Source organism: Ostrea edulis, chromosome 1 (genome assembly GCF_947568905.1).
Source record: "Ostrea edulis chromosome 1, xbOstEdul1.1, whole genome shotgun sequence".
NCBI lineage: Eukaryota > Metazoa > Mollusca > Bivalvia > Ostreida > Ostreidae > Ostrea > Ostrea edulis.
In genome coordinates this window covers 65,864,791-65,892,101 of record NC_079164.1, presented here as the reverse complement: position 1 = coordinate 65,892,101, position 27,311 = coordinate 65,864,791, and the positions used below count along the sequence as shown (strand labels likewise).

The following is a 27,311-nucleotide window of genomic DNA, read 5'->3' as shown; positions in this document are numbered from 1 at the left end:
GGTTAAGTGCATCGATCTAAAGGTATATGTATGTAGGAAATATCGTGAAGGACATCAGTTTTGCTCTTAGTCTGTACGCTTCTTTTGATACAATAAGAGGCAAAAAGTCAACGTTGTTTAATGAAGACTTGGAAAATAATAGTATCCCCCCTTTGAATTCAGGATCTTGAAACATCTCGGAGGAAATTAATTAATTTACATACCAGTTGCTCTCAGGTAAGAAAATATAAAAGTATATTTTCTTAGCATGTAGATGTTCTGATTGTATTAAATATTTACATGTATGTAGCATGTTGAAATATACATTGCTCAAGTTCATATTGTTTGCAATACGTTGGATATTCTCTCTACAAAAACGAAATCTGAATTCACAGAGAATAGTTCTTTTTTTTTTTTAAAGAAGAAAAAAAATAACATCTGTGACTCAATGAATACATGTCCTTGTCATCGACTGGAGATATAATCAAAGGCAATTTTATAAATTAGAATAAATAATTCACCAGATGTTTGGAGCATTGATAAAAACTAATAATGTTACCTAAAATAGACTATGTGATAGTAAGAAATTACTTTGAATATTAAGATAAAGTGAGTCGCACCTTTAACGTGATGACAAATATTATCAAGAAACTGTTATGTTTCTTAGGAAGGAAAAAATGTGTAGCATTTAAAAAAACCCAAAAGCAATAGAGATATAAAAGGAATATCGAATTCCCCTCTCTATTGTAATGCATGTGTGAAATAGCGTAGGGGTAATAAGAATAATTAACAACACGTTCTGTGTGGTCATTCCAAATTATGTATATGCACCTTTAAATAAAATAATCGGGCTGATTAAAAATTATCTAATTATTTAATGGGATTAATTATAATGTACGGAATAAATGATGCATGATTCTACAAGTGTTTTATTTTGATTTGCCTTTTAAATGCTGCAGATAAGAAAGAATTCAATGCGCCATTAATTTCACAAATACCACGTAAACGATCGAAAGTTCATTCGTTTTATTCCACTTTATATCATTTATTCAAGAGACATTTAGGCAATATTAAGATATTCAACATTCTAAGATTTCTATTTTTTCAACGTGTTCAATCACTTTCTTCATTTTCTTGACCTCGGCAATGCACATGCATTTTTGTTTGTTTGGGGGAGGGGTGTGTGTGATATGATTTTTCCCCGTATTAATGAGACAGGTGTTGTAGAACAGTAAAAAGGAACGGAACGATCAATTAAATGTCCTCCCATGTAATAAATAAATGAAGAACACGATAACATAACGAATTAGATATAAATATTGATAAAATAACGTGCAAACAAATTTCCAGCAAACAAATCCCCATGAATCTGGTGTCATTCAGAATTAATGAGGACAATATAAAGTGAAATTTCATAATTCAGTTTTGCAAAACTGCCAGTGGAAGACCCTACTCCTCAGTCTCCAATTGAATTTTATGACTTATCCGTTTTTAAATCAATTTAAGTATTATGCGTGTCATAACGTTATGCACACTATAGATATGTATCTCTATAATGTATTATGTACTGGGCATTCATTCGCAACGATCATACTGAATATGACTTAGACATTAATAGTCACCCTCCTCCCGATCTCTGTCCCAATTATGTGAGTGAAATATTTTATATGTGAAAAGGGTAAATGTGGGATCTGCTCCAGTACGACTTTGCTATTATAGCTATGTGGAAGAACATATAAATTGTTTTATGCCGCAGATATGGCATCTAATGAAGCTATTATTGTAAATTGGTTTCATGGAAAATGATACCTCTGTCAAATAAATCATTTTTTGAAGATGATTTGTTGCATTAATGCCAGTATGGTTATAGATTAAGTCCCCTTTTTTTGGTTTGTTTATTCAGCTTCTAAATCGTTCATATGTCCTTGAACCAGTGGATGCCGTGTTATAAATTCTTTTCAACCTAATAAAAGTAAACGTTGCTTAGTTTTGTTGGAATGTTGTTTTACACGTCCCATTCGAGAAACTTTCAGAAACACGGACACCTCACCTACAATTCAACTCCAGGAGAAGTGCCACAAAATTTGACCTATGTCTGTCGTTTACGGTGGTAGCAGGGAAGGTTCTCTGTCGCGCCGCCGCCTACCCTGACACGGGACCTCGGCCTTTCACTTCTAATGCCGGGTGATTGGCAAAGGAATAGTCATTTACCTATATTAAATGTCTTAACAAATGGCGAGAAAGATTTCAGATAAAATCCTAATCAGTTTCAAACTGAGTATTGACGTATCCCCAACGAAGAGAACGATTTATCATTAATGTTCTATCTACACCAAGAGATACCCTTTCATACAAAATATACAGTTAATCTCCGAAAACATTTAGTTGCCAAAACTGTTAAGAATTCAAATAGTAAACTGAAAAACTTTTTACATGTATACATATATCTGACAGAAAAATGTTGTAATTGTTTTCTGATCCTGAATATGACTCATTTGAGGGACTACATATACACTGTTGCATGAGTCTGGGTTTTTTTTTTAAAAAGACATCATCAGCATGTGAATTGACTTTTTAAGAGTAACAAAGAAAGTCGAATTGCATGGGACTTTGATTTGCACTTCAGAAACCGGAAACACTTATTAATCGAGCACGCCCCATAAATTAGGACAAAGCATTAATTTTGAGGCGTGCAGATGGTGGCGTCATCTAATGACTTAGCATTTTTATCTACGGGGGAATATTGTCTATGCTTCTTTTAAGTTTTATTCTTCTTTAAAACATAAAAGGTATGAAAAGTTCAATTATTGCCGAGGTTGTTGAAATTAGTTTGGTACATGCATATTTCAATAAACAGGTGGTGGATCTGATTCCCGTAATTTTCCGGGTTAGAATACATTGTAGATCCTCAGTACCCCTTGCTTGTCGTAAGAGGCGACTAAATGGGGCGGTCTTTCGGCAAGAATCGAGGCCCGTTTCACAGCAGGTGTGACACATTAAAGATCCCTCCTTGCTCAAATACCGAAAACGCCGAGCATGGGTCAGAGTAAAAAATTCTCGAAAGGGACGTTAAACAATAATCTATCTATCTATATCACTTATACATGTATCTATAGTCGTACACTGGATCATTGAAATGATATCTGGTTTTTCAACTATTTAATGTTAAATTGGTGATTACATTATTCTGAAAATTGAATATACAAAGCTTAAATTTTAAAAAAGTTCGTTTGCCTTCGCCTGACCGTTTGAAATAAACATCCACTGAATCATTAGGTTTTCCACGCCTTTTTAATCATTTTTCTAATATCTTCTGGATTATTTTAAGAAACCCCATTTGAAATACATGTAAATGTAATTTTTCCAAGGAAAAATAAATATTTCGATAGTATTCTTTATGTTGGGAAAGGGCGTTTAATCAAGGATTTCGGGTAGTAAAATAATAATTAAAATGTGTTTCGAACCTATAACATTACAAACAACACAGCAAACAATATTACCTCAAACGATTTTATTTCTGACCTGAACATATGTTTGACGGATTGTCATGGCGTGCAATTTGCAATACATAGGTGGACATTTGTCGCGGTAGCCTTATGGGTAAGGCGCTCGCTTCGCAACCAGCAGGCTTGCTCACGAAACTTCCTTATATATTTTTTAAGATATAACATAAAGGAAAAATAGGAACATCCTAAGATCAACTTATGACACGTCTTAGGATGTACATGTATCTCGACGATATCTTAGGAACATCTTAGATTAGATTTAAAACAGTCTTATTCCTTTACATTTATTTATACACATGGTATTTGGGACATATTTCCGAAGAAACATTAAAAATCTAAACACATACAGCTGGCGAAAAGAAAGACATGATTTATTTATATAGATATTCTTAGTATAGATCAGGTCTTCCAACAGTCAGTTGGAATTCCCATGGGCACGGATTGTCCTCCTTTATAAGCTGACCTGTTTTTATATTCTTATGAAGCAGAATTTATTCAAACTCTCCTACATGAGAAGAAAAAACTCTTGCTGTGGCCTTTATTTCGACATTTAGATATATCGACGACGTATTATATATTACCAATTATAATTTTCATTCATATGTCGATTCGATATATCCCTGTGATATATTAACGGCAAACCAACAACTCAACTTTGTGGCAAACGGGGTTATTTCAGTTTCCCCACCGTCAACTTCCCATATTTATGTACAATGTAGCAATATTCCATTATCACCTGCATATGGTGTTTATATCTCTCAGCTGATTCGAAACGCAAGAGCTTGTTCTGCGTATGGTAAGTTTTTAAATCGAGGCAGGCTACTGACAAACAAGTTGATGGTGTAGGGGTTTTAACAGTCTCGTTTAAAGTCCGCATTTCGTAAATTCTATGGTCATTATAACGATCTAGTTTGCCAATACAACTTATCATTGAATCACATTCTGCCTGACTTGTTTTATACCGATTGCTACGCCGTTCTTGCCATACTGATTATGACTATGTTTACCTCGATCGAGATATAGGGCTCACGGCGGGTGTGACCGGTCGACAGGGGATGCTTACTCCTCCGATGAATCTGATCCCACCTTTGATATATCCAGGGATCCGTGTTTGCCCAACTCTCTATTTTGCATTGCTTATATGAGCTATGAGAATTATCACTATTCGTTATCTTCATCTTTCGTATCGTGAACTCAATGTGATTATGTTGAAAACTATGAAATTTTAAGATTATTTGCTACTTCAAAATAAAAAAACAACGGATTTTGTGATACTCGAGCCCATGCATGTGTTTCATATAATAGTATGTTAGTGATTTCAATTGATGAAGAACCACTGAGCCACGTAATATCTTGGTACAATAGTTTGAAAATCGAACCAATATACCTTGACAATTACATTATAGGGCCGTTCTTGGCACACTGATTTAAGGCTCACGCAGATGTGACAGGTCGACAGGGGATGTTTACTCCTCTTAAGCATCTGATCCCACCTCCGGCATATCCAGGGGTCTGTGTTTGTCCAACTCTCTATTCTGTATTCCTTTTAGGAGTTAAGACATTGACCACTGTTCGTTTTCTTCGCCTTTCATGTACTCTTACCAGGATGATAGATAAAAATGATTGAACAATCGTTTTTCCGACACAAATGAAACCGGTCTAAATTTAATTTGTGAGATTTGCGGATTACTTTATCGTCATTATTATGTGTAAGAAGAGGAACCCAATTCTTTTCAACGGAAAATTCACGTTCAACGTGATGAGGTGGAAAAACAAAGACATCTTATTCAGTAGACTATGTAACGTCGTTACAATCATACCAAAGAAGAGGACGCGGGAGAGTAAATGCTTGTAATTCGTCCCTCCACTCACGGACTGTGGATGAGATTAGGAAGAAATGGTCTCCCTATACTAGTGATATTAAAAAAAGGCATCCCAATAGCGCCGGGCTATGAAAACCGCTAAAGTCTGTACTTACTCACGATAGCATCGTCGTTTAAGTAATCTAGCGGGTTGTCAATGTATCTAAATGTCTTTTCGCGATTTCTGTTAGATCTTTGCTTCAATATCATGGTTGCCGCCATGTTCATACAAACTTCGGATGATCTTAGGACGAAGGTTATGCTGTCTTAATGGCGAGACCTACATTTAGGAAAGCTTTTGAGAAACATACTAAGACGTCTCCTAGGTCATACTTAGGACACGTCTTAGTCCTAAGATAGCTTTATAGACATTTCGGCTGGAGGCCCGAGTTCGGTTCTTGTATTGATACTGACCCCGCGGTAAACCTAAGACGTTTAACTTTAACCAAGCATTAGAGTTGAATGTCACAGGTCTTTCCGATACGACCTCTGCGTCGTGCATAGGTCAAAATTCGTGGCACTTCACCGAAAGCTGGTAGTTTTTATATACGAATGAAAAGTTCTCGAATGGGACGTAAAATAGTATACAAAACAAGAATAGCATGCATTTGTTGCAATGTAAAGCACATGGTAAAGCGCCGCTAGAGCTCCGCACTGTCCCTTGTCGTCTTTAGACATATAGGTACGATGACGTCATTCTTAACGTAATAAGCGAAACGTGTGTGCTATAGAATATACGTGCGATATGAAAGCATACATGCACGATACGATAGGATATACGCACGATACGGTAGAATACATCCAAGATAGGAGACATGATTCAAGTGTCAATACAAAATTACACTGACGTGTGTATTTAAATTGTAAAAGGCATTTTTATTAATTATGATAGAAATTCGTCCTAAAGTTATTCTATCGGTATTATTCATAATGTGGAGGGGAAACACCGTATCTAAAATCAAAGTAAGAAAATGTTGATATTCATGTAAACGAGCTTATAATCTCATGCATATAATTTCCTGTAACTTTTTTATGTAACGGGAGAAAAAAAACTCCATCGAATTACGGGACTTGGTCACATAATAAAAATAGCAGTATCGAGCCAATCTATCTAGTTTATTCGAACGTAGCAATTCATGTACATTATGATTTATCTCGTAATAATCTATATCAATCTACCATATGTATCATGATTGATTCATAATGTCCATCGTTGAAATAATTTCAACTTTCAAACAATTCTTCTTAATCTGTGCTTTCTGTATGCGATTCGATTTGGGATAAAATCTACGGATGGAAATGAACCGCAGGCTTGAATTTGATCTGAAATTTTAGGTGGATCACTACACCAACATTTTGTTTTCTGGCTCATGAAAGCATCTCACGCGGAGTACGATTTCATCATCGGAAAAGTGATACAAGCTCTCAATCATTTAATATGAAATTTTGGAAGTTTTTTTTCCCCTCGGAATGATAAAAATGGTTTTTGGTTGTAATTAAGAGTTTTAAAGTCTAAATATTGCGGTGATATAAATATCTAATGAAAGTTCCAAGAAGACCCAAGTAAACATTCAAATTTTTCAAATAAAACGTGACGATAACGAAGAGTGATCAATCTCATTTATCCCAGAGAATACAACATTAAAAGTAGGACAAACAGAGCCCCTGGACACAACAGCTTTATTAACAAGAGATGTTTGTAAAACACATATGCCCCCCATGGTGCAAATTGAAAAGGGTTATACACACACATCATTTAATTGAGAGTAGTATCATCAATTCAAAATATTGAGCAGACAACATCTTCCTATGTCAAGAGTGGATTGACCATGTGACCTAAAAATCAATAGGGGTCATCAACTCCTGAAGATGTACCAGTGTACCAAGTTTGATGTCTGTCAAGCAAAGGGTTCTCAAGATATTGAACGGACAGTATATTCCTATGTCCAATTTGACCCTTGACTTTTGACCATGTGACCTTAAAATAATTAGTAGTCATCTTCTCCTGAAGATGAATAAGTGTACCAAGTTTGATGTCTGTCAAGCAAAGGGTTCTCAAGATATTCAGCGGACAGTATATTCCTATGTACAGTTTAACCCTTGACCACGCGACCTCAAAATCAATAGGTGTCATCTTCTCCTGAAGATGTACCAGTGTACCAAGTTTAATGTCTGTCAAGCAAAGGGTTCTCAAGATATGGAGCAGACAGTATATTCCAATGTCCAGTTTGACCCTTGACCTTTGACCATGTGATCTGAAAATCAATAGGGGTCGTCTTCTCCTGAAGACGTACCAGTGTACCACGTTTGATGTATGTCAAGCAAAGGGTTCTCAAAATATTGAACGGACAGTATATTCCTGTCTAGTGTGACCCTTGACCTCAAAATCAATAGTGGCTGTCTTCTCCTGAAGTCGTATCAGTGTACCAAGTTTGATGTCTGTCAAGAAAAGGGTTCTCAAGATACTGAGCAGACAGTATATTCCCATTTCAAGTTTGACCCTTGACCATGTGACCTCAAAATCAGTAGGGGCCATCTTCTCTTGAAGATGTACCAGTGTATCAAGTTTGATGTTTGTCAAGCAAAGGGTTCTCGAGATATTTAACGGACAGTATATTCCTATGTCCAGTTTGACCCTTGACCTTTGACCATGTTACCTCAAAATCAATGGGGGTCATCTTCTTCTGAAGATGTACTGGCGTACCAAGTTTGATGTCTGTCAAGCAAAGGGTTCTCTAGACATTGAATGGTTAGTATATTCCTATGTCCAGTTTGACCCTTGACCATGTGACCTCAAAATCAATGGGGGTCATCTTCTTCTGAAGATGTACTGGCGTACCAAGTTTAATGTCTGTCAAGCAAAGGGTTCTCTAGACATTGAATGGTTAGTATATTCCTATGCCCAGTTTGACCTTTGACCAAATGACCTCAAAATCAATAGGGTCATCTACTCCTTAGGATGTACCAGTGTGCCAAGTTTGATGTCTTTCAAGCAAAGGGTTCTCAAGATATTGAGCGGACATTATATTCCTATGTCCAGAGTAGATTGACCCTTGACCTTTGACCTGAAATACAATAGGGATCCTCTTCTACTCATAACTAACCCACATATGAAATATAATTTTCATCAAGTGAATGGTTCTCAAGATATTGAGCGGACAACACATGGTCTACAGACCGACCGATCGAAAGGTGCAAAACAATATGCCCCCTCTTTTTCAAAGGGGGGCATAAAGATTAAAAACGTTATTCGTTGATATATATCTTTTAATCTACTGCTAAATATTCAAGAAACAAGTCAGGTTTAAAAAGATAATTATGTATTACACAAACATATCTTAAAACGATATTGAAGTGAAATGACGAAATTTTTAAAAATATTGCAATTTTATTATATATTCTAGTAAACAACAAACTGACGAAAATGTACCGATCCCGGTCAAAAGTGAGAGAAAATGATTTTTAAAAATCTAAATATCTGCTTATTTCAATGCAAAAATTACTTTATTTTATACTTTCATGTAATTTGTAAACCATTTTACAAGTGATTTTACAAGTCTTCTTGGACACGTTTTAATAGATATTTATAGCATGCATGAAGTCAAAACGGGACTTTTAAATATCTGCAAAAAAACAAAAAAAAAACAACAAAAAAAACCAAACCACTTGTTATTCCGGGAAGAACACACACAATATCATATAAGTATTCTCAAGATGAGAGACACATGTACATACAGTTAAAAATCAATAGAACTTTGTGCAAGTATCTCGAAAATTTTCAACACACCACTTGTTTCTGCAGGTTGCCGAGCAATCCCAAATTAACTTTAATGACTTTGCATTCACCTATGAATACATGTTTGCTAATTACATATATATATATTCCATGTGTTTAATATCAATTTCAAACGATCCATGAGGTCAATGTTTAGTCTACATTCATGTGTGTTATCAATTTTAAAAATCCCAGTGGATTGCATTCTTTACAGATATATCGACGACGTTTTATCAATTAACAATACTCATTTTCATTCATATGTCAATTTGATATACATGTATACCAGTGAACTCGAAATAAAGGGCACCAGAGTCTCTCACACCTGCTTCATCCTTGGATATTTTATTGCGCATAGATGTGAAGACAAACTAACAACTTAACTTTATGACAAACGGGATGACTCCAACTTCTCATATTTCAATATTCCAGTATCACGTGCATATGGTGTTTATGTCTCTCAACTGATCCGATTCGCAAAAGTATGTTCTGCGTATGATCAGTTTTAAATCGAGGCACGCTACTGACACATTAGTGTATGTTATAGGGACTTCAACAGTCTCAGCATTTCGTAAATTCTTTGGTCGTTATGACAATTTCCTTTACAAACACAACCTGTCGCATGCTCTCTCACTGACGTGTTTCATACTAATTGTCAGGCCATTCTTTTTTCATACTAAATTTGGCTACATATTACAACGTATATCTGATCGAGATATAGATATAGAGCTCACGGCGGATGCGACCGGTCAACAGTGGCTGCTTACTCCTCCTAGGCACCTGATCCCATCTCTGGTGTCTCAAGGGATCAGTGTTTGTCCTTTTTCTTACTTTATATTCTTTATACCTGTAGGAATTATGAGATCGATCACTATTCGTTGTCGTAACTTTTTCATTCACAAGTATACTGTAATAAACGTTATATTGCCAATTGTTACATGTAGTTTTTTATTCGTTAGTGAACTTGTCATGTATATACACTGTACATGTATTGCAGCAGATGCCGTTTGAATGTACTATATGCAGACCGTGATTTCATCTCTGATTGTTGATACATGTACAGTATTTGGAAAAGAAAGATTTACGTTCATCTAGTGTTGCGACCATATGCTATTTCACTCCATGTCATTTCCCCAGTGTTGCGACCATACATGAAGATAATTTTAAAATATCAAAATAACCACATAGCATATTTTGATATGTGAACCGAGTGTTTCTGTGCATTGAAATTAACATGAAACTCCAATATGGTCATGTATAACTGATGATTGGAAACCCTGATATGTAACTGTATTATAGTGACGTTACGTGTTTCAGTTTCAAATGAGAGTCCGTGCAATGTAAGGGATACTTAAATACGCAGCAGGGAATTCGTATTGAGAAATATCACGCAGCCGTGCAACACTTTCTTTCAAAGTATTAGAAAATTCTATAAAGAAAATGTAAATATAAACAAGAAATGATTATATTTTTGACATCTTTTGTGCAAATAACTTGAAACGTTGTGCAAACAGACGACCTTAACGTGTGTTGTGGTAATTGGTCTGCACAACGCGCGTTAATCAATTTTTCTGTACACTGCTCCGTGTTAGTAGCACAATGTATATAAAAAATCGTCCGGTGCTTAATTAACACACATGCGGGACATCTAGGCAGGTATTCATAAATTGAATGATTGACTTATTGATTTATGAATAAAGGGCTTTAAATTTTCATTGTTCCGTGTCTCATCCTATGATTCGTGTAAAATTTTGGAAGTCTACAGGTTTATTAATGCGCCCGACGTTGACGCCAGAAACTTACGAATGTATACGATACATGTAAATGAAAGACACTGTTGCTGATACACTGACTATCTGATCCACACAAAGCCAGATAAATGGACAACCTTACATGTACATGATACACACGTGATACAGATATACTCACAACACAAGTAGGATATGATGGACGTATAATAGAATAAACGCAAGAACGTTGCGGGTACGTTACCAGTATATTGTAATACGCCATAAGGTGAAGAACGTATAATCGGTTGCTTCCACAATGAATCATTGATATTTGTGTTATAATGAGCATTTCTTACATCGAATTGAATTCATAGTCCAATATCCATCACGTTCACTGCCATAAATTGATGAATTATTAATGTGGGTCACATTTGATGTAATTACCCCAGTGTGAATCCTTAGGACTGTTCTAATATCCTCTCCATCTAGATAATTATTTCCTATGTTTTCTTTAAGTATCCCCAATAATCCATGCTGTTGTCCATGTATCATACAACCTGCAAAGGTTCGACCTTCTTTCGAAAAGTGTGTGATTCATACGTTAAGCGGAAAATGTTGGAATTTATACTTCGAACAATAAACAAAAATGACATAATCTAATAACACCATTATTCGATGTTTTTATCGTCATTTATGACTTGTGAATACAGTGGTGGATAGTTTCGGACCAATAATTCACCAGTAGTAGTCATTAGGGTATTGCATTCAAACTTGTCTTTTATAATCAGTATAAGAATTATTTGCTAGACGCCAACGCTCATCTATGTAGCTGCACAATAATGGTAATCAATTTTATTTCTAAAACTAAGATATGATTGATTGATTGTACATGTATATTGTTCAACGTCCCTCTCGAGAATGTTTAACTCATGGAGACGTCACCATTCCCGGTGAAGGGCTACAAAATTTAGGCCTATGCTCGGCGCCTACGGCCTTTGAGAAAGGAGGGTTCTTTAACGAGTCACATCTGCTGTGAAACGGGGCCTCGGGTTTTGCAGTCTCATATGAGGGACTGCCCCATTTAAACGCATCTTACGACAAGCAAGGGATACTGAGGACCTATTCTAACAGGAACATAAATAAAGCAATAAACTCTTAGTTTGAACTGTTAAGTATCTCTCACACAAGGGATTCCTGTATTATTTAAGAAATAAATTTTGTTTTTTGCGCTTCATGTAGTATGCTTCCAAACGTATGGTTGTGTAAAACGTCGCAGTGCATACCTTCATTCTACTTTCATTTCAGTCGAAATTCCAAGCCACTAAAACTATCAAGATGCATACACACGTTGTTATAATATTCATAGGGAGATAGCTACAGGTGGATCATTAAATCGGTTAAGATTTCGAAGGCGAAAAACATTAGAAATGTAAATTTATATGAAATATCTCTCACATATAATAGATTCTTAAGAATCATCCCTTTAAAATATATATTGAGAAACCTTTAATGAAGATATGCACTCTTATGATAGGAGATATCTAAAGTTTTTCATTTAATTAAAAGTTAAACAATAAAGCCCACCATTAATCGGTGTTTTTATCGTCATTTATGACTTGTGAATACGGTGCTGGATCGTTTCAGAGCAATAATTTACCAGTAATAGTCATTAGGGTATTGCATTCAAGGCTGTCTTTTAGATTCATTATAAGAATTATTTGCTAGAAGCTGACGCTCATCATAGCTGCACAATAGTGGTAATCAATTTTATTTTTAAAACGAAGATAGATATGATTGACTGTATAACGACTCTCTCGAGAATTTTAAAATCATATGGAGACGTCACCATTCCCGGTGAAGGGCTGCAAAATTGAGGCCCATGCTCGTCGCTTACGGCCTTTGTGCAGGGGAGGTTCTTTAACGTATCGCATCTATTGTGACACGATGCCTCGGGTTTTGCAGTCTTATCCGAATTCTTCCCATGAAAGTTAAGTTATCGCGTACCATAGAAAGTGTTGCCCAACGGAGGGACAGACAGCGCGGTTTCTCTTATTTATAGGGCACCTGCCATATGGCAGGTCCTAATAATTACTGGTTATGACTATAACTATTGATGTATTGAGGATATATGAGAACAGTTTTGGCTCCAGCATTTGTTAAGCACATTTCATTTCAATTAGATGCAGTTAATTTTAAAAAATAAATCATTGCGCAGATAGATTACTCTCTACAGACTAGAAATACAATGGAGTGTGAATACATTTTTATTCACGCCGTATTCGATTACAAGAGAACTACATGTACAAGGTGTTGGTTTCATTTCTACGATTAAACTACCCAAATCGACAATCAGAATTGAAAAAGCGATGGAAGTGGTCTGTCGAAGGAAACCTAATTTACATATTTATTAAAGTTAATCATACACTGACAGATGTGTGTGTATTGGACGCGGCGAAGATAAACCCGATAAATGAGATATGGATTCAGACCGGGATCTCAAATGTCACGTGTCATAGTAACTGTCAATCATTTCATTAATCCTTTTTATTCTGCAGCGGAAGAATATTGCATCACTCCACTGCGATTTTCTACACTAAAATGTTGTCATTAGATAGTGTATTGATTTCATTTACCAATTAATAGTAAAAGGAAGAACCACTGCTACATTCCGGTAAGTGTTTACATACATTGCCTATATTCCGTGACTGTTACCGATGATTCCCATATCTATATGTAAAAATTAAAGTTATCGAGATTTCTACTGATTTTTTGTCAAATGTTGCAAAAGTTAAAAAGAATTTGGAAGCTTTCTATTTCCTCTGTCAACTGTAATTAAGAAAATGAAAAATTAGTAGCCATACTAAATCTCACGGTGAATAGTTTTGGATAAACGTAACACCCGTAAAATATAGTAAAAGTTTAGAAGTGTATTTATCATCAATCTCAAATACTAAATGGGAAAATCAAATAAATTGAAATATTTATCAAACTTCCTTAAGGATGTGTTTTTGTTCATCTGATAACATGTTTGTTTCCTCATTTCCGACCAATCATTTTGACCTCTGGGTAGATTAGCAAAACTACCATATATTGAGAATACATGCACTCATTGAGTAAATAAATTTTAACAAGTTTATGATCGAGAATGAGCTTTAACTGTAGTTTACTTACAACACAAGTAAAAGGTGATTGGAAATCAAAATCAAAATATTTTGAGACAAATACGACGTAGCTCTAAACGTTGCGAGTCTGATTGTTTCCCCTGGTTGTTTAAAACGGTGAAAATTCAACATTCTAAATGCATTCAGATAAAAATGACTGTAAGCTGTGCGACATGCAGAACGATTTGTGTTACGGCATGTCTACACGGACATCGATTTGAGTTGAAATATACCTGCACGGACATAACAGTGGAAATTTAATCGCCATTTCATTATCATAATCAATGTATATTACAAGAGTCAGAGTCTATCATAATCACAGCTGGATAGAAGAGACATATTTTATGTCCATTACAACTGCAGGTAAACAATACGGATATCCCCAGCTGTTTAATCAAAAGCTAAAATTCCCCATTAAATGCTGGTGATCTTTCTGTATTGACTTTACTAACCTACACCAGCACTTTCATACACACCCTACGATTTTCTTATTTGGTTTCTCTATTACATGTACAGTATCCGGATGTATTGTGGGAAAATTACATAATCCGGAAATCAGTAGGGAAATCCATTGCATCATTTGCTCTTTGGTGTGTCCCTATTCGTACAGGAATTAAATAATTTGTTTATTATTTGTTTGTGGTTACGCTAAAATAATTCCTTGCCGTCACACTAGTACCAGTAAATAGGATACAGATGCTATCTCTGTGTACATGAACCAAGACGTGTGGTACATGTATCAACCCTCATCGTCACAATAATTGACGTAGGATAAAGGTACCATCTCAATGTATGTATGTATATATTTAATTTGTGTAATCGTTTGTTGTCATGCAAACAATATTTACATTTCCAATGTGTTTGCCTGATATCTTTACGAAAGTTCCTCATAAATGCGCTGAAATTGTGTGAACAATGCGCGTATGAATCTGATAATTATAGTCCGTCAATTTCGACGGCTGGGAATTCCCAAAGAAATGAAAGCAGTATGTAAATATAAAAGATAAATTTCAGTTTTGTAAATACATGAGGGTATGAACTGCAACGCTTCACGCCAGCATATTTTTCATTAAGCGCTAACGCGCTTCATAAAGTATGCCAACCGTAAGCGTCGCAAATCTTGCCCACATGTATTTTTCAAAAAATGAATTAAAATACATGTATATCCCGACATATGAAATTATCACTTATCTTTCTATTGCCTTATTCGTTGTTTCTTGGAGGAGTTTGGGTTTGAACTTTCTTTAGGAGCTTTTAATATAGTTTCCTGTTCATGAACTTGCGTCCAATAATTAATTTAAATATCGAACTGCCTGCAGACTCTTATATTTAATACATGAAGTTTCAAAATTTTGTGATCTAATATCCCCATTATGAATGGATGTTAGAGTTAAGTTCAAAGATATCATCCCTCGAAGAGCGTAGCTTCAGATATGGTTAATGGGGGGGGGGGGGGGGGTTAATGTCGCCAATCAAAGAATCTTCCGCAAGTGGCTTGGGCTTTATTACCCGTGTACTGGATTACTGGGGGAAATCGTATCACATAAAATTCATTTCCATCGTAAACTTCAACATAGAAATATTTTGTCTTATCCGAATATAATTATACTGCTTCAAACGAAAACCCATTCTCAAATTCGTCAACGTGTTTTTTTATTCCTATGCCAAATAAATGACATCTACTTGCGAAATTCAATATGCCCTAGTAACATAGGCAAATTGAATTCCTAATAATCAACAAATCGTCTGTATCAGTAATGAAATTGTATTTATGTTTTATATATTTACATTCCCAGTGTTTTTCTCTTTCATATATTTATAAATTGTAATCATAGACATTACATTGAACTTCATGAACGCGATGCAGTTGTAAACAATGCGCGCATGAATATAAAATTACTTGATTAATACATATGTAGTACGTCTCTTTTTTTTTAATGGTTAGAGATTGCGACAGAAGTGAAAGTAAAATGTAAATATAAGAAATGAATTTGATTTTGAAAATATAGATGGGCATGAACCACGTCGTTTTACACCAGCATACTTCTCACGAAGCGCTAACTCGCTTCAAGAAGTATAGCGGCGTGGAGTGACGCGGTTCATATCCTCATGTATTTCATAAAAGGAAATTTATTTCGGAAATAAACTGTAAAGCATTGTCTGTATGCACCTTTTGTAGTAAAAATTAACGGATAGCTCTTTAAATATCTTCACTATTGCAAAAATAAAACACTTCAACACCCCCCCCCCCCAAATTAATTGCATGTACGTGTATCATGTTGTGACAATTTTTATAGTTTATAGTAGGATCTTTTCCCCTGTGTGTTTACAAAAGCCATTTTAAACATAATTTAATCGTTTTCACGAATATCAAATTTTTATTTCAGTGGTTATCTGAGTTTTCAAAGAATACATTAAATTTTAAGTCAATTACAACTGCTTTAATGGAACTAATACCCCGTAGGGCTCATCGATAAAGGGGTATAATTGAAATATTGTACATGTGTAGCCGAAGACCAAAAAGACATGATTTTCAACATTGTTCATCTGAACAAAAGTTACCGGATACACTAAATGTCTTTCACCTTAACATCTATCACTGACCATGGTGTAATAAAAGAGTACACATTTTCAGGGAAATCCATGAACAGATTAAGAATAACCGGTGTCATTATGGACGGTGGTCACGAAATTTTGATTAATTGATTGATTTTATATTGTTTAACGTCCCTCCCTCTCCAGAATATTTCACTCAAATGGAGACATCACCATTGCCGGTGAAGGACTGCAAAATTTAGGCCTACATGTATGCTCGGCGCTTACGGCCTTTGAGCAGGGAGGGATCTTTATCGTGCCACACCTGCTGTGACACGGGGCCTCGGTTTCTGTGGTCTCATCCGAAGGACCGACCCATTAGTCGCCTCTTATGACAAGCAAGGGGTACTAAGGACCTATATGTAGTAATTGTGTCAGCATGTAGTTTTAGCAAGACATCAACTTGATCCAGTTTCTTCTGAGTGTTTGGTGTATATAATGCTTTAACTTTATGGACAAAAGTGAGTGTTTTGTATGTTTATTTGTAACTTTATTTTGAGAAATTGCGGTCACTACTCATGATCGATTACAACAATGCCCGGTCATAATGAACACAACCGATTTAGGTATACGCACCCTGTAAAGCAGTACAATCCTGCAAAGAAAAGGAAACCTAATGATTCTTTTAGCTCCATTACAAAGAAAGTAAAATTTCTGTTCTTTCTAGAATTTTGAAAATGAAGGTATTCGCAGGGTAATGAGTGTTTTTTAAATAAAGTAATCCTGCTATTAAAAACGCCACATCAATGGAACTGACATCTGAAATTGACAAAATGAAATATGAAATAAAGCATCTTTATTGACGAATAGATGATCTTGCCCAGTATTCCCGTAAAAACTGCTTGGAAATTTCAGGATTTGCTGAAAACACTAAAGGAGAAAAAGAAGATACCGATAAGCTTGTTTTACACATCTGCAACAAGGTCATCAAGTCCACTGGGGCTACCCTTGATGTTGGTTCTATCGAGAATTCTCACCGCTTAGGACCTAAGCCACGATCCTCTCATGACCCTCGAGATATTATTGTTAAATATGTGAGGTATCGAGACAGAGCAATTATTTATGGAAACAAACGAAACCTAAAGAAATACAACAGCAACCCATCAAGCGGATGTAAAGTCTTTTTAACGAGGCCCTTACCAACCAGATGAAGTCGACGCATTCATAAAACAATTAACCGTGCATTTTATATCGTATGGTCAGTTGTTAAATCGAGACGGCTACGGACAAACAAGTTGATGTTACAGGGGTTTCAACAGTATCGCTTAAAATAAGCATTTCACAAATTCTATGGTCGTTATAATGATCTAGTTTGTCCTATTATTGGGTCTAATGTTGTCTGATGTGTTTCGTACCGACACACTGATGTTGACTACTTATTACTCCGTTTTACCTTATCAAGGAAGACAGAGGACTCACGGCAGATGTGACCGGTCGACAGGGGATGCTTACTCCTATGCACCTGATCCCACCTTTGGTGTGTCCAAGGGTCCGTGTTTGTCCAACTCTTTATTTTGTATTTCTTGTGGGAGTTATGAGATTGATCACTGTTCGTTATCTTTATCTTTCATTTGAATGATAATTTGACTATCCTACATAGATCGCTGCACACTCAGTTTAGTCCTTTGATCATAACTGAATAAATCAAGAAATCATTTTCATCGTATATTTAAAGGTAAATAGGGTAGGGGGTGTCAACGTCCTTGATCAGTTTAGCTGTCAGTCAAGGGTATTCAATTTAGCCGAAATGTCAAATGAATTCACCTTTTAAATATCGGAAACGATCTTGTATTTTCTCAAAAGTCCTTTAAACTAGACAATAGAATGATCCAGTATTGAAATTTGTACGAGAGGGCTCTACTGAGATTGCCGGCTTTGATTGCAAATTAGATGCTGTATGTACTGGTAATGGTGGGTTTTTTTTTATTCCGCCCGACTGCCAGTCTGTCAGGAAAGTTTGAATACATTATTTGAAACCGCTTTAGAAATCTATCTCGGTATTTCAGTCACACTGTTATCACTAAAAGCCATTATCTGAAAAGTTCCTCCCGAATTCACATTGGTATTCAGACATTCATGTAGATGTAGGCAATTTTCATGATGTTAGATTTTATTTTGAAACTTCATGTACCATAATTTAACGGTGAATGCTTGCATCATCATACTGGCAAACACATGCAGTCGCCTCTATAATACTATATCTCAGTCTCATTGTATTTCAAGATGTCGTTAAAAACCAACCCATATTCTTACTGGCTTAGTGATTCGGAGGAAAATTATTTCTGAGTAGATTTAAAGTTGATGAGCGATGTACACTGAATAAAGACAATAAAATCAAAGACATACATGTATTACATATATACACACTGTGCATATTGTGATATGTAATGATGGGTTATTACATTCTCAATTGACACACATTTCTCTTGCGTGAACATTTAGAGATTGATATTAAAGAGTGGCGAATTTCACGTTAGATACGAAGTATAATTAGTCTGAAAGCCTTTGTCCATGTTTACTATCCCAGGGGGAGAGGCTGGAATATTCTGTCACTTGGGTACATTTTGATGTTTAAATTTGAACTCCAATAACCTTGTGCAGCTTGGGCATACACGTTCCCTGTCTCTTTACGGAGCAAAAAACCATATAACGAGTAGTTTTCACTGCTGTAATTTTCATTGCAAAATATCTGGATGCAAAAAGAGTTTCAATTTCTAAGTGATTTTTTACGAACAGCATTTCCGTCAACAAAAAAGTGAAAAGAGTTTCTTATTTTGTAGTAGGCACATTTTCTGTTTATGTATAAAAGGTGCGATAGTTCGGAAGACTATAAATTGGTTTTTTAACATGAGATAATTATTTTGCAGATTTCACCAAAAATAAGGCTTTTTTGGTGAAATATTTGTAGTTAACAATATTTCAAATTACAGAAATAACGGGGGGGGGGGGGGGGGGTCTAAAAAGAGAAACAAAAGAGCAAAAAATATTTTAATAAGAAGAAAAGAGATTCTACGTGCCCTCGTTTGTGTTGTTGATGAAAGTGAAGCTAACAAACAAGAATAGATCTCCTAAATCATAAGTAAAATACAAAAAGAAGAGCAGGTCAAACACAGATCCCTGACATACCGGAGATGGGATCAGGTGCCTAGGAGGAGTAAGCAAACCCATAGTGATAATAGGTGGTGTTCAATGTTTGGAAAATAATGAAATATTCATACAACACATTTATTGCGGGATTAATTAATTTGTAATTCGAAGGTTGAATTTTGATTAGGATTCAAATAATGTTATTAAATAAAATTGTGATAAAGAGAGAGGTGTACGTAACAGAAGCACAATGAAATAAAACTTGCATGTCCATATTTTGCGTAAAGCTTTACGCGTTATATCTGTTTTCGAATTTACATGTATGTAGTGCGTATAAATGAGAAACATTAAACAGCACGTATAAAAAGAACCCAACATTTTATGGCACATGTTATGAATATATCAATGCACCATATTTGTCAAATAACGGAAATGGGGATGATTTAAATTGTTTACCAATTCATCACAATATCGGTTTCTGTTTAACTAATGGAATATCTAATATACATTTCAAGAAATTCTCTTCTATCGACTGAATCTTTAGTTGCAAATCACCTGTTTTTTCATTAAATGGTACAATGTTAACCATTACAGATCTTAAATCATATTTTATCTTCTGATATGCTTTTTTGTGTTAAGCGAAAGTGTTAAAATACAGCATTGCAATGAGTTAAAAAATAGAGACCAGTTTCCATTTCCTTTCTGGTTTTACTATAAATACATGCAAAACGTCAATTAAAGTTAAAACTGAAAACGCTATTGTATTATGATGACTTTCTGGTTTGACTTGTACAATGCTATTATTTTTTAAATGCTTCTTCCCATAGTACGTTTTCACAAAGACTGCTTGTTACAAAATTCTTGGAAGTAAATCATTACAGACATGCACAGCGTGTTGTAAAATTTGTGGCAGTAATGGATTTGCACTGTTTTTCTAGTGTTGTTTTGAATATATTTTATTGCAACATAATTACAAGCTTAAAGGATCGGTAGAAGTTGTTTTTATTATTAAAAAAAGTAACTGCATGCATGTAAAGGCATCAGCAAACACGTTTGAATGGCTTAAATGTTCTTAAACAGTGACATTTGTCTAGTATGAAGTTACAGTATATGCAATGGCGATTTTTAGGTTGATGTGTATTTTTAAATCAAAGATGAAATCGATCACCTCCGATTCGTTTTATAATAAATGTATGCATAAGATAGAAAATCATTTATTTTCTTCATTTCTGAGACACATCCATTACTTCACAGCAGAACAAAGGTGTTTAAAGTGTGCAAGTTGGCAATCCTACATACATTATGTACATGTATATGTAGTTTGTTAGATAAATAGAAAACAAAATTGATATCTACTGCACCACAGTAAATAAAGGACTGTCAATGCTATTGCAGCAGACATTTAAAGAGAATGCAATAGCTGCATTAATGTAGCTTTATCCGATCTTTTTTATTTCATTTTATTCTGACGTTTTCGGGATAGGGTTACAATTCCATAGGATCTCCGTAATGGTGCAAATAATTTTATTAAATAACCGATAATAAGCTCCGTGTTTTAGTACCAAATGTTGTTTACACCAAAAGGAGAACCAACTTTGTGCTTGGGCATGTCTAATAAAGGTGTTTTTCATTAAAGATCATGTACAGCATGCAAAATTCTTCGTCTGCTCCGCCATGTTTGTTATCGCGAGATCTCGTAGGTGGATTTACTGAAAAACCTAAACATTGACAATCTGCGCGAAATTGTAGTTACTCGAGCCACTCCGACAAAGAAAGGAAAATCATATGTTGCAGAAAGAATTCACACTCTGCTGTTCGGTTTTTAACTTGATATTAAATCTAAACCTTATTGATACCGACGAAATAGCTTTCTCCTCCGTACTTGTCCATTGATGTAAATACTACCTTATATGGCATATGCAAATAATTTGACAATCGGAAGTTGAAACTTCAGTACATCAAACATGGCGCACAAATATGATTGATTGAGGTTTTACGCCGTTTTGGCAATATTTCAGCCATTTTACGGCGGTTATATACATGTAATTGAATTTATCTTTGGTTGTGAGTGTTTGAGTTTCCCTGACGGCCCCCAGTGAGCCTACTCTTCGCATGAATGGAGAAATTGGTATATATCAAAATTGTTGAAAACGGTAGAATAAAGCCTCACAAATCGTAAGTTGCAGGTTGTAAATTTATACATTGACTACGAAACATAGAATATTATCTTATTTACGTGAAGAAAGTCAGCAAATGTTTAGAATGATAAAAAATGTTGCGGGAGTAAATCACTCCCGCATATGCACCATTACGGAGATCCTAAGGAGTCGTAGTCCCCCCCCCCTCCCCCCCCCCCCCCCCCCCACACACACACACAACCACCACCATCGGAAAGGGCTACATTATTGCAGCTAAGAATGCAGTTGTATCGAATGTGTTAAAATAAGATTGTTTTTCTAAGTCCCGAGATTAAAGCATTGTATCAAAAATGTCTTCTCTGCTCCGATATTGAAATTGTATGTGTTAAAATATGCATTTCTTTTCTCCTGAATTGAAACATTGAACATGTATGTATTGAAATAAGAATGGACATTGTATGTATTGTTTCTCAATGCCCACAAATCGACCATAAATGTGTTAACAAATAAATATCTATGCCCGAAATTAAAGCATTTAAAGTTTTGGAAGATTATTCTATTCTTTGCCCCAAGATCGAAGGCATTGTTTTCATATTAGCTTATCAATTTGAAAGGAAAATAAAGAGAGGACTGAAAGGTCAACGATAAAAGCTTTATTCCGAGTAAGGTTAAGATAACGAACAGTGATCAATATCATAACTCCTGTACAGAATACAAAATGAAGAGTAGGGCAAACACGGACCCCTGGATATACCTGAGGTGGGATCAGGTGCCTGGGACATACGTCAAGGTCATAATACAACCATAATCAGGGAGTTAAAATCACAGAAAGACCGATTCTATTTTAAATTCCCATTTTGCAATAAATTTATTACTGAAGATATCGAGTAAATGCGAAGTATTACTATTTTGACTAGACTGGTGCAGTCATTTTCAGGATATTTATTTATTTACGTGTACTTTTGATGTTAGTTGTACGTGTCCTTTCTCCCGGTGAAGTTTATCTGGTTCAGCTGGAAGGTTCCCTTCAATTACATTGTTTGATCTCTGTCTATAATCTAATCAACAATATCTCTAAAAGAGTAATTACAATTCCATGTAAAGCTGTAATTATTCCGCAGATGCATGTGCAACTAGAGCCAGAGGAAGATAATCACGTAATGTTTTATAGTAATTAGAATGGTAATATCCCACGTTGATTTTAATAATTATCTGGTACGAGAAATTTAATTATAACTGAATAATATCAAATGTAATCTAACCCCCAAATTGCAAACAGGTAATTATCAAGGCATGCTGATTCTAATCAAATAACACGGAGGTGGTAGTGTTTACCGTTATCGATTTTCCTTATGTTAATACTTAATGTCTATTTGGAGTCGATCGTTACGGCTCATCAATTTAAAATTAAATGGTTTGTTTTTACATCATATATAGATAATGAATTTCATTCATTAGTACATGTATATCCCACACTACAGGTATATGAAGGAGATCACAATTTTCCTTGAAAGTCTTTCTTAATTGCTTATTTACTTAGTCACGAGAGAGAACATTAATTTTCATTTAGCAGTGGTGTCTAAATTAGTCCACCACGTGCATAGGAAACAGCATCAATGTCCAAGTTCACTGATTCTATAGGTACATGATGGGCCAAATGATGTCCATTGATTGGGGGAGGAGACGGTTGGTGTTTCGTATATCATTATCTGAAAATTTTTGTTTCCGACATTTAAGATTTATTCATTTTTGAAAAGTTTATAACTTGTGTTTTTATTCTATCAGCCTGTTACTCCCACTCAGAAAGCGAACATGGAGGTAAACTTTGGGGGACGGAAATTTTATGTCGCGAAGATTGGGGAGTCTATTTTGTCTGTCTCTTTGTAACTTTTACTTTTGAACGATAAATGACAAGAGACTTCACGTATAAACTCGTCTGAATGTTTAAGGTCATTGCAACGTAGACATCGTCAACCAAACATTGTTATCTCTATCGTAAGATGCCGAATTCAGAAGAATTGTCAACTTTCATCTTTAAAATCAAACCTAATGAATTATCAAGTTCCGAAATTAAACGTTGGAAATTCCACTTTTACATTTTACTTGATCAAAATATAGGGCTCACGGTGGGTGTGACCGGTCGACTGGGGATGCTTACTCCTCCTAGGCACCTGATTCCACCTCTGGTGTGTCCAGGGGTCCGTGTTTGCCCAACTATCTATTTTGTATTGCTTATAGGAGTTATGAGATTGATCATTGTTCGTTATCTTCACCTTTCATTAGTCAACAAGACTAGTCTGAACTGGTAACTCCACGATTAAGTTAAAATGTCCACTACAAAGTTAGATTTTCCACATTTAAAGTTAATTACAGTACTTAAACTTTAAAGTCGGCATTTACGTTAAACTTCTAACGAAGAATAATATAATTCAGTAGGTAAATTACGAAAAACAAGCATTCTGAGAGTATTGCATGGCAATACATAGTCCACAACCGGTTGCAAAAATTACTGTACAACATTATTCAAAGTTCATCATGTAGGTTATGGTAAAAGGGAAAATTGGGGAACAAGGATAAGAAATCAACTACTATTCGAGTAGAGACTAGATCAGGGGAAAAAAAAATAAATTTATAGTTATGTTTAATTAGGTCTTTAACAAAGTCATTAAACTGTGACATGTAGGTGTACAAGACACCATACTTACACAAAACGTAGCAGAAGAATTCTGCAAACACAAAACTCTTTTTTTAAGTCTTGGAGAAATCCGAATTTAATTGTGGCCGCCATGACGTACATTGTATAATTGATATACACACACTTTACTTCTGAAAGGCTGAAACCAGTGTCCTTACACTCGGCTCAAATATTTCTTAAATGATCCCGCGGAAATGTCGGCAATATGTGAACAAAATGAAATTCAATATGGCCAATATATGTAGCTATACTTGGTAAATTTACAACTGTTTGTCTAGAGTCCAGCATTAAGTCCGAGACTTTTGGAGCAAATCATATTTCAGTACGGCCAAACTGCTTTTGAATAGTTGAGACAAAATTCATGGCTATAACCCTCCTCACTATACTTGATAGAAAGGTTCCTTTGGTTGCAGACGTTTGGTGACCTTTTCATGTAAATTTGATTTTAATATGATCCCCATAACATTTGATTGGCGGGAATTATTAATTTATGTGAGGGATTAAGACTAGTTTTTTCTTAATTTATATACATCTAAATATATACACCCTTTGATAAAATTATTTCAGTCAAGTTGGTTGAAATAGTCCAAGCGATGCTTAGGAAGTTATAATCAAAATCGTGAAAGGTAAAATTGGAAATAAAAGAAGTTCCGAGCACAAAAATCAATTTTAAGAAAAAATATCACTGATTATACTTTATTGAAAATACAAGTTTGAACAGACACAAAAACAAAACATGTAAAACAAGAATTGAAGTGTGCACTCAGATCTTTAGACTTCACATGTATTTTAGAGCCGATTGGTTTGATAATGTTATAATATGCATAAAATGTACATCGAATCAAACATATTGACACTTAAAAGATAACAGTACAACGATATGAATTTCATGGCATAAAATATTCTAATAGATAATTTCATTTTTGTAGTGTTTGGATATAAATCATGATGGATTACAACGACGAGAAGATTATTGTGTACATCATGCAAAGCATCTTCAGCGTGGTGGGAACCATCGGGAACTCCCTCGTGTTATACATTTACCTAAGGAAAAAGGACAAGTCTACATCTAGTATATTTATTTTGGCCTTAGCTGGAGCCGATTTTTTCACCTGTTTAGTAATAGTGCCATATAACATAGTTACTTTGTATCTCGACTACAAACACGGCTTTGATGTAATGTGCCGTATTTATATGTTTTTAATCACAGGTGGTGTTCCGTACGCCACTCTCATTATGGTGGCCATTGCGTTTGATAGGTACTTCTGTATCTGCCACCCATTTCTTCATGTAATTACAATTTTCCGAGCGAAACTGATTATCTTCATTTTGCTGGGTTTTTCGGGGATTCTTGGTGTCTTAGTAGCTTTGATGTACGGAATTAATGACCATGTGCCGGTGTCAAGTTCCGCGACAAATCGTTCCTGCTCCTTCAACACATCATCTTTGAACGAGGCAGTGCAATGTAATTCAACAATCTTTGAAGTTAACAGTTCTTCGGAAATTTCACATCCTTACGAATACGGAATGTGTTTGCCAAATTATGATATTTTCAACGAGGATTTCGTATTGCTATTTTCTAAAATTCATGCTATTTTATATCTCATTATGTTTACATTTGTTGTTGTGCTATACTCTTTAATATATCGTGAAATACATGTGAGGCGAGCGAGAAAAGCCAAACGGAAACGATCAAGTCTCTTTCCAAGTCAAAGTTGCGCCCCAGAAGCATCTATGGCTGAAACTCAGTTGACACTGATAAATGTACCACAATCGAACGGAAATGCTGAGGAATCGGTTAAAAACGACAATTCCTCCAAACTCAGAAAGATCGGAGCAAACCTAAAAGAAAAACAGTTCTACGCCAACATTCGAACAGCCGCCATGTTATTTATCGTCACGATTGTTTTCCTAATTGCATTTTTACCAGCCCTTCTGATGACTCAAACTCTTATACCGTATAACATTGTATTTTTCTACACGTATTTTGTATACAATACTGCAAACCCAGTCATATATTCTTTTATGAACAAATCGTTTCGAACAGAGCTAAAGAATTTATATGGGAAAGTGTGTAAAAATAATCGGAAACAGTACAAATAAACAGGAATTTGCTTTATTTCTACATCGTCTGAATTATGCAGCATCTAGTGTCATCATTGAATGTTATAGCCGACTATTCAAATCAGTTTCCTTTGTACATGTAAGTGCCTTGGTTTTATTAAATAAAAAGAAACTCATAATGATAATTTGTTATCCTTTCAGCTTTCGTGTTTGCTCTAATTATTGTATGCGATTTCAATACATTAGTTAGATTGCTGTCCCCTGCTTTGACGAATGAGGGGTTTTTAATTTGGGTTCGCATACCCGTCCATCTGTGCCAATAATATCACAAATTGCCATCTATTTATGTTCATTTTATATGTACGTTTCATTCCACAATCATACACTCATGTCGAGACGTCACAAGCTATAGGTTAATTTCTTTAAATTTGGACACGCACGGCGCTTTAGGCCGTGAAGATCTTTATCACGTGAACGCCAAAGGTGACACGGATCCTCCGTTTATAAGGTCATCAGAATGACACGCGACTATTCTAATGTTTGGAGATTATCTACGTTAAACGTCCTCGGTTCGACTCGGCGCCGGGATCAAGAATCTCCCGCGCCTCCCTATTGTGAAGCGAACGCTTTAACCACTAGGTTAGCGCGACCGGTCAAAAAATATAATCTTAGTAATGAAACCTCACAGGAGAGTCAAGGCAACATGGTCTTAGGCGATA

General features: G+C 35.4%; 1 protein-coding gene across 3 annotated transcripts; it reads left to right on the top strand.

Annotated features, from left to right (window-relative positions):
* Window positions 1-26,771, top strand: LOC125647014 (orexin receptor type 2-like). Of its 3 annotated transcripts, none has more exons than XM_048873720.2 (2): window positions 1-216; window positions 25,458-26,771. In XM_048873720.2, exon 2 carries the CDS (start codon window positions 25,474-25,476, stop codon window positions 26,629-26,631), a length of 1,158 nt encoding a protein of 385 aa, XP_048729677.1. In that variant the 5' UTR covers window positions 1-216; window positions 25,458-25,473; the 3' UTR covers window positions 26,632-26,771. The 3 variants fall into 3 exon arrangements, with proteins under 3 accessions (XP_048729677.1, XP_048729671.1, XP_048729683.1); XM_048873714.2 differs by lacking the exon at window positions 1-216 and adding an exon at window positions 13,369-13,523; XM_048873726.2 differs by lacking the exon at window positions 1-216 and adding an exon at window positions 22,841-23,519.
* Window positions 26,772-27,311: the final 540 nt, after the last annotated feature.

Coding starts and splice junctions, on each gene's coding strand:
- LOC125647014 (XM_048873720.2), top strand. CDS start 25,474: ATGATGGATTACAACGACGAGAAGATTATTGTGTACATCATGCAAAGC.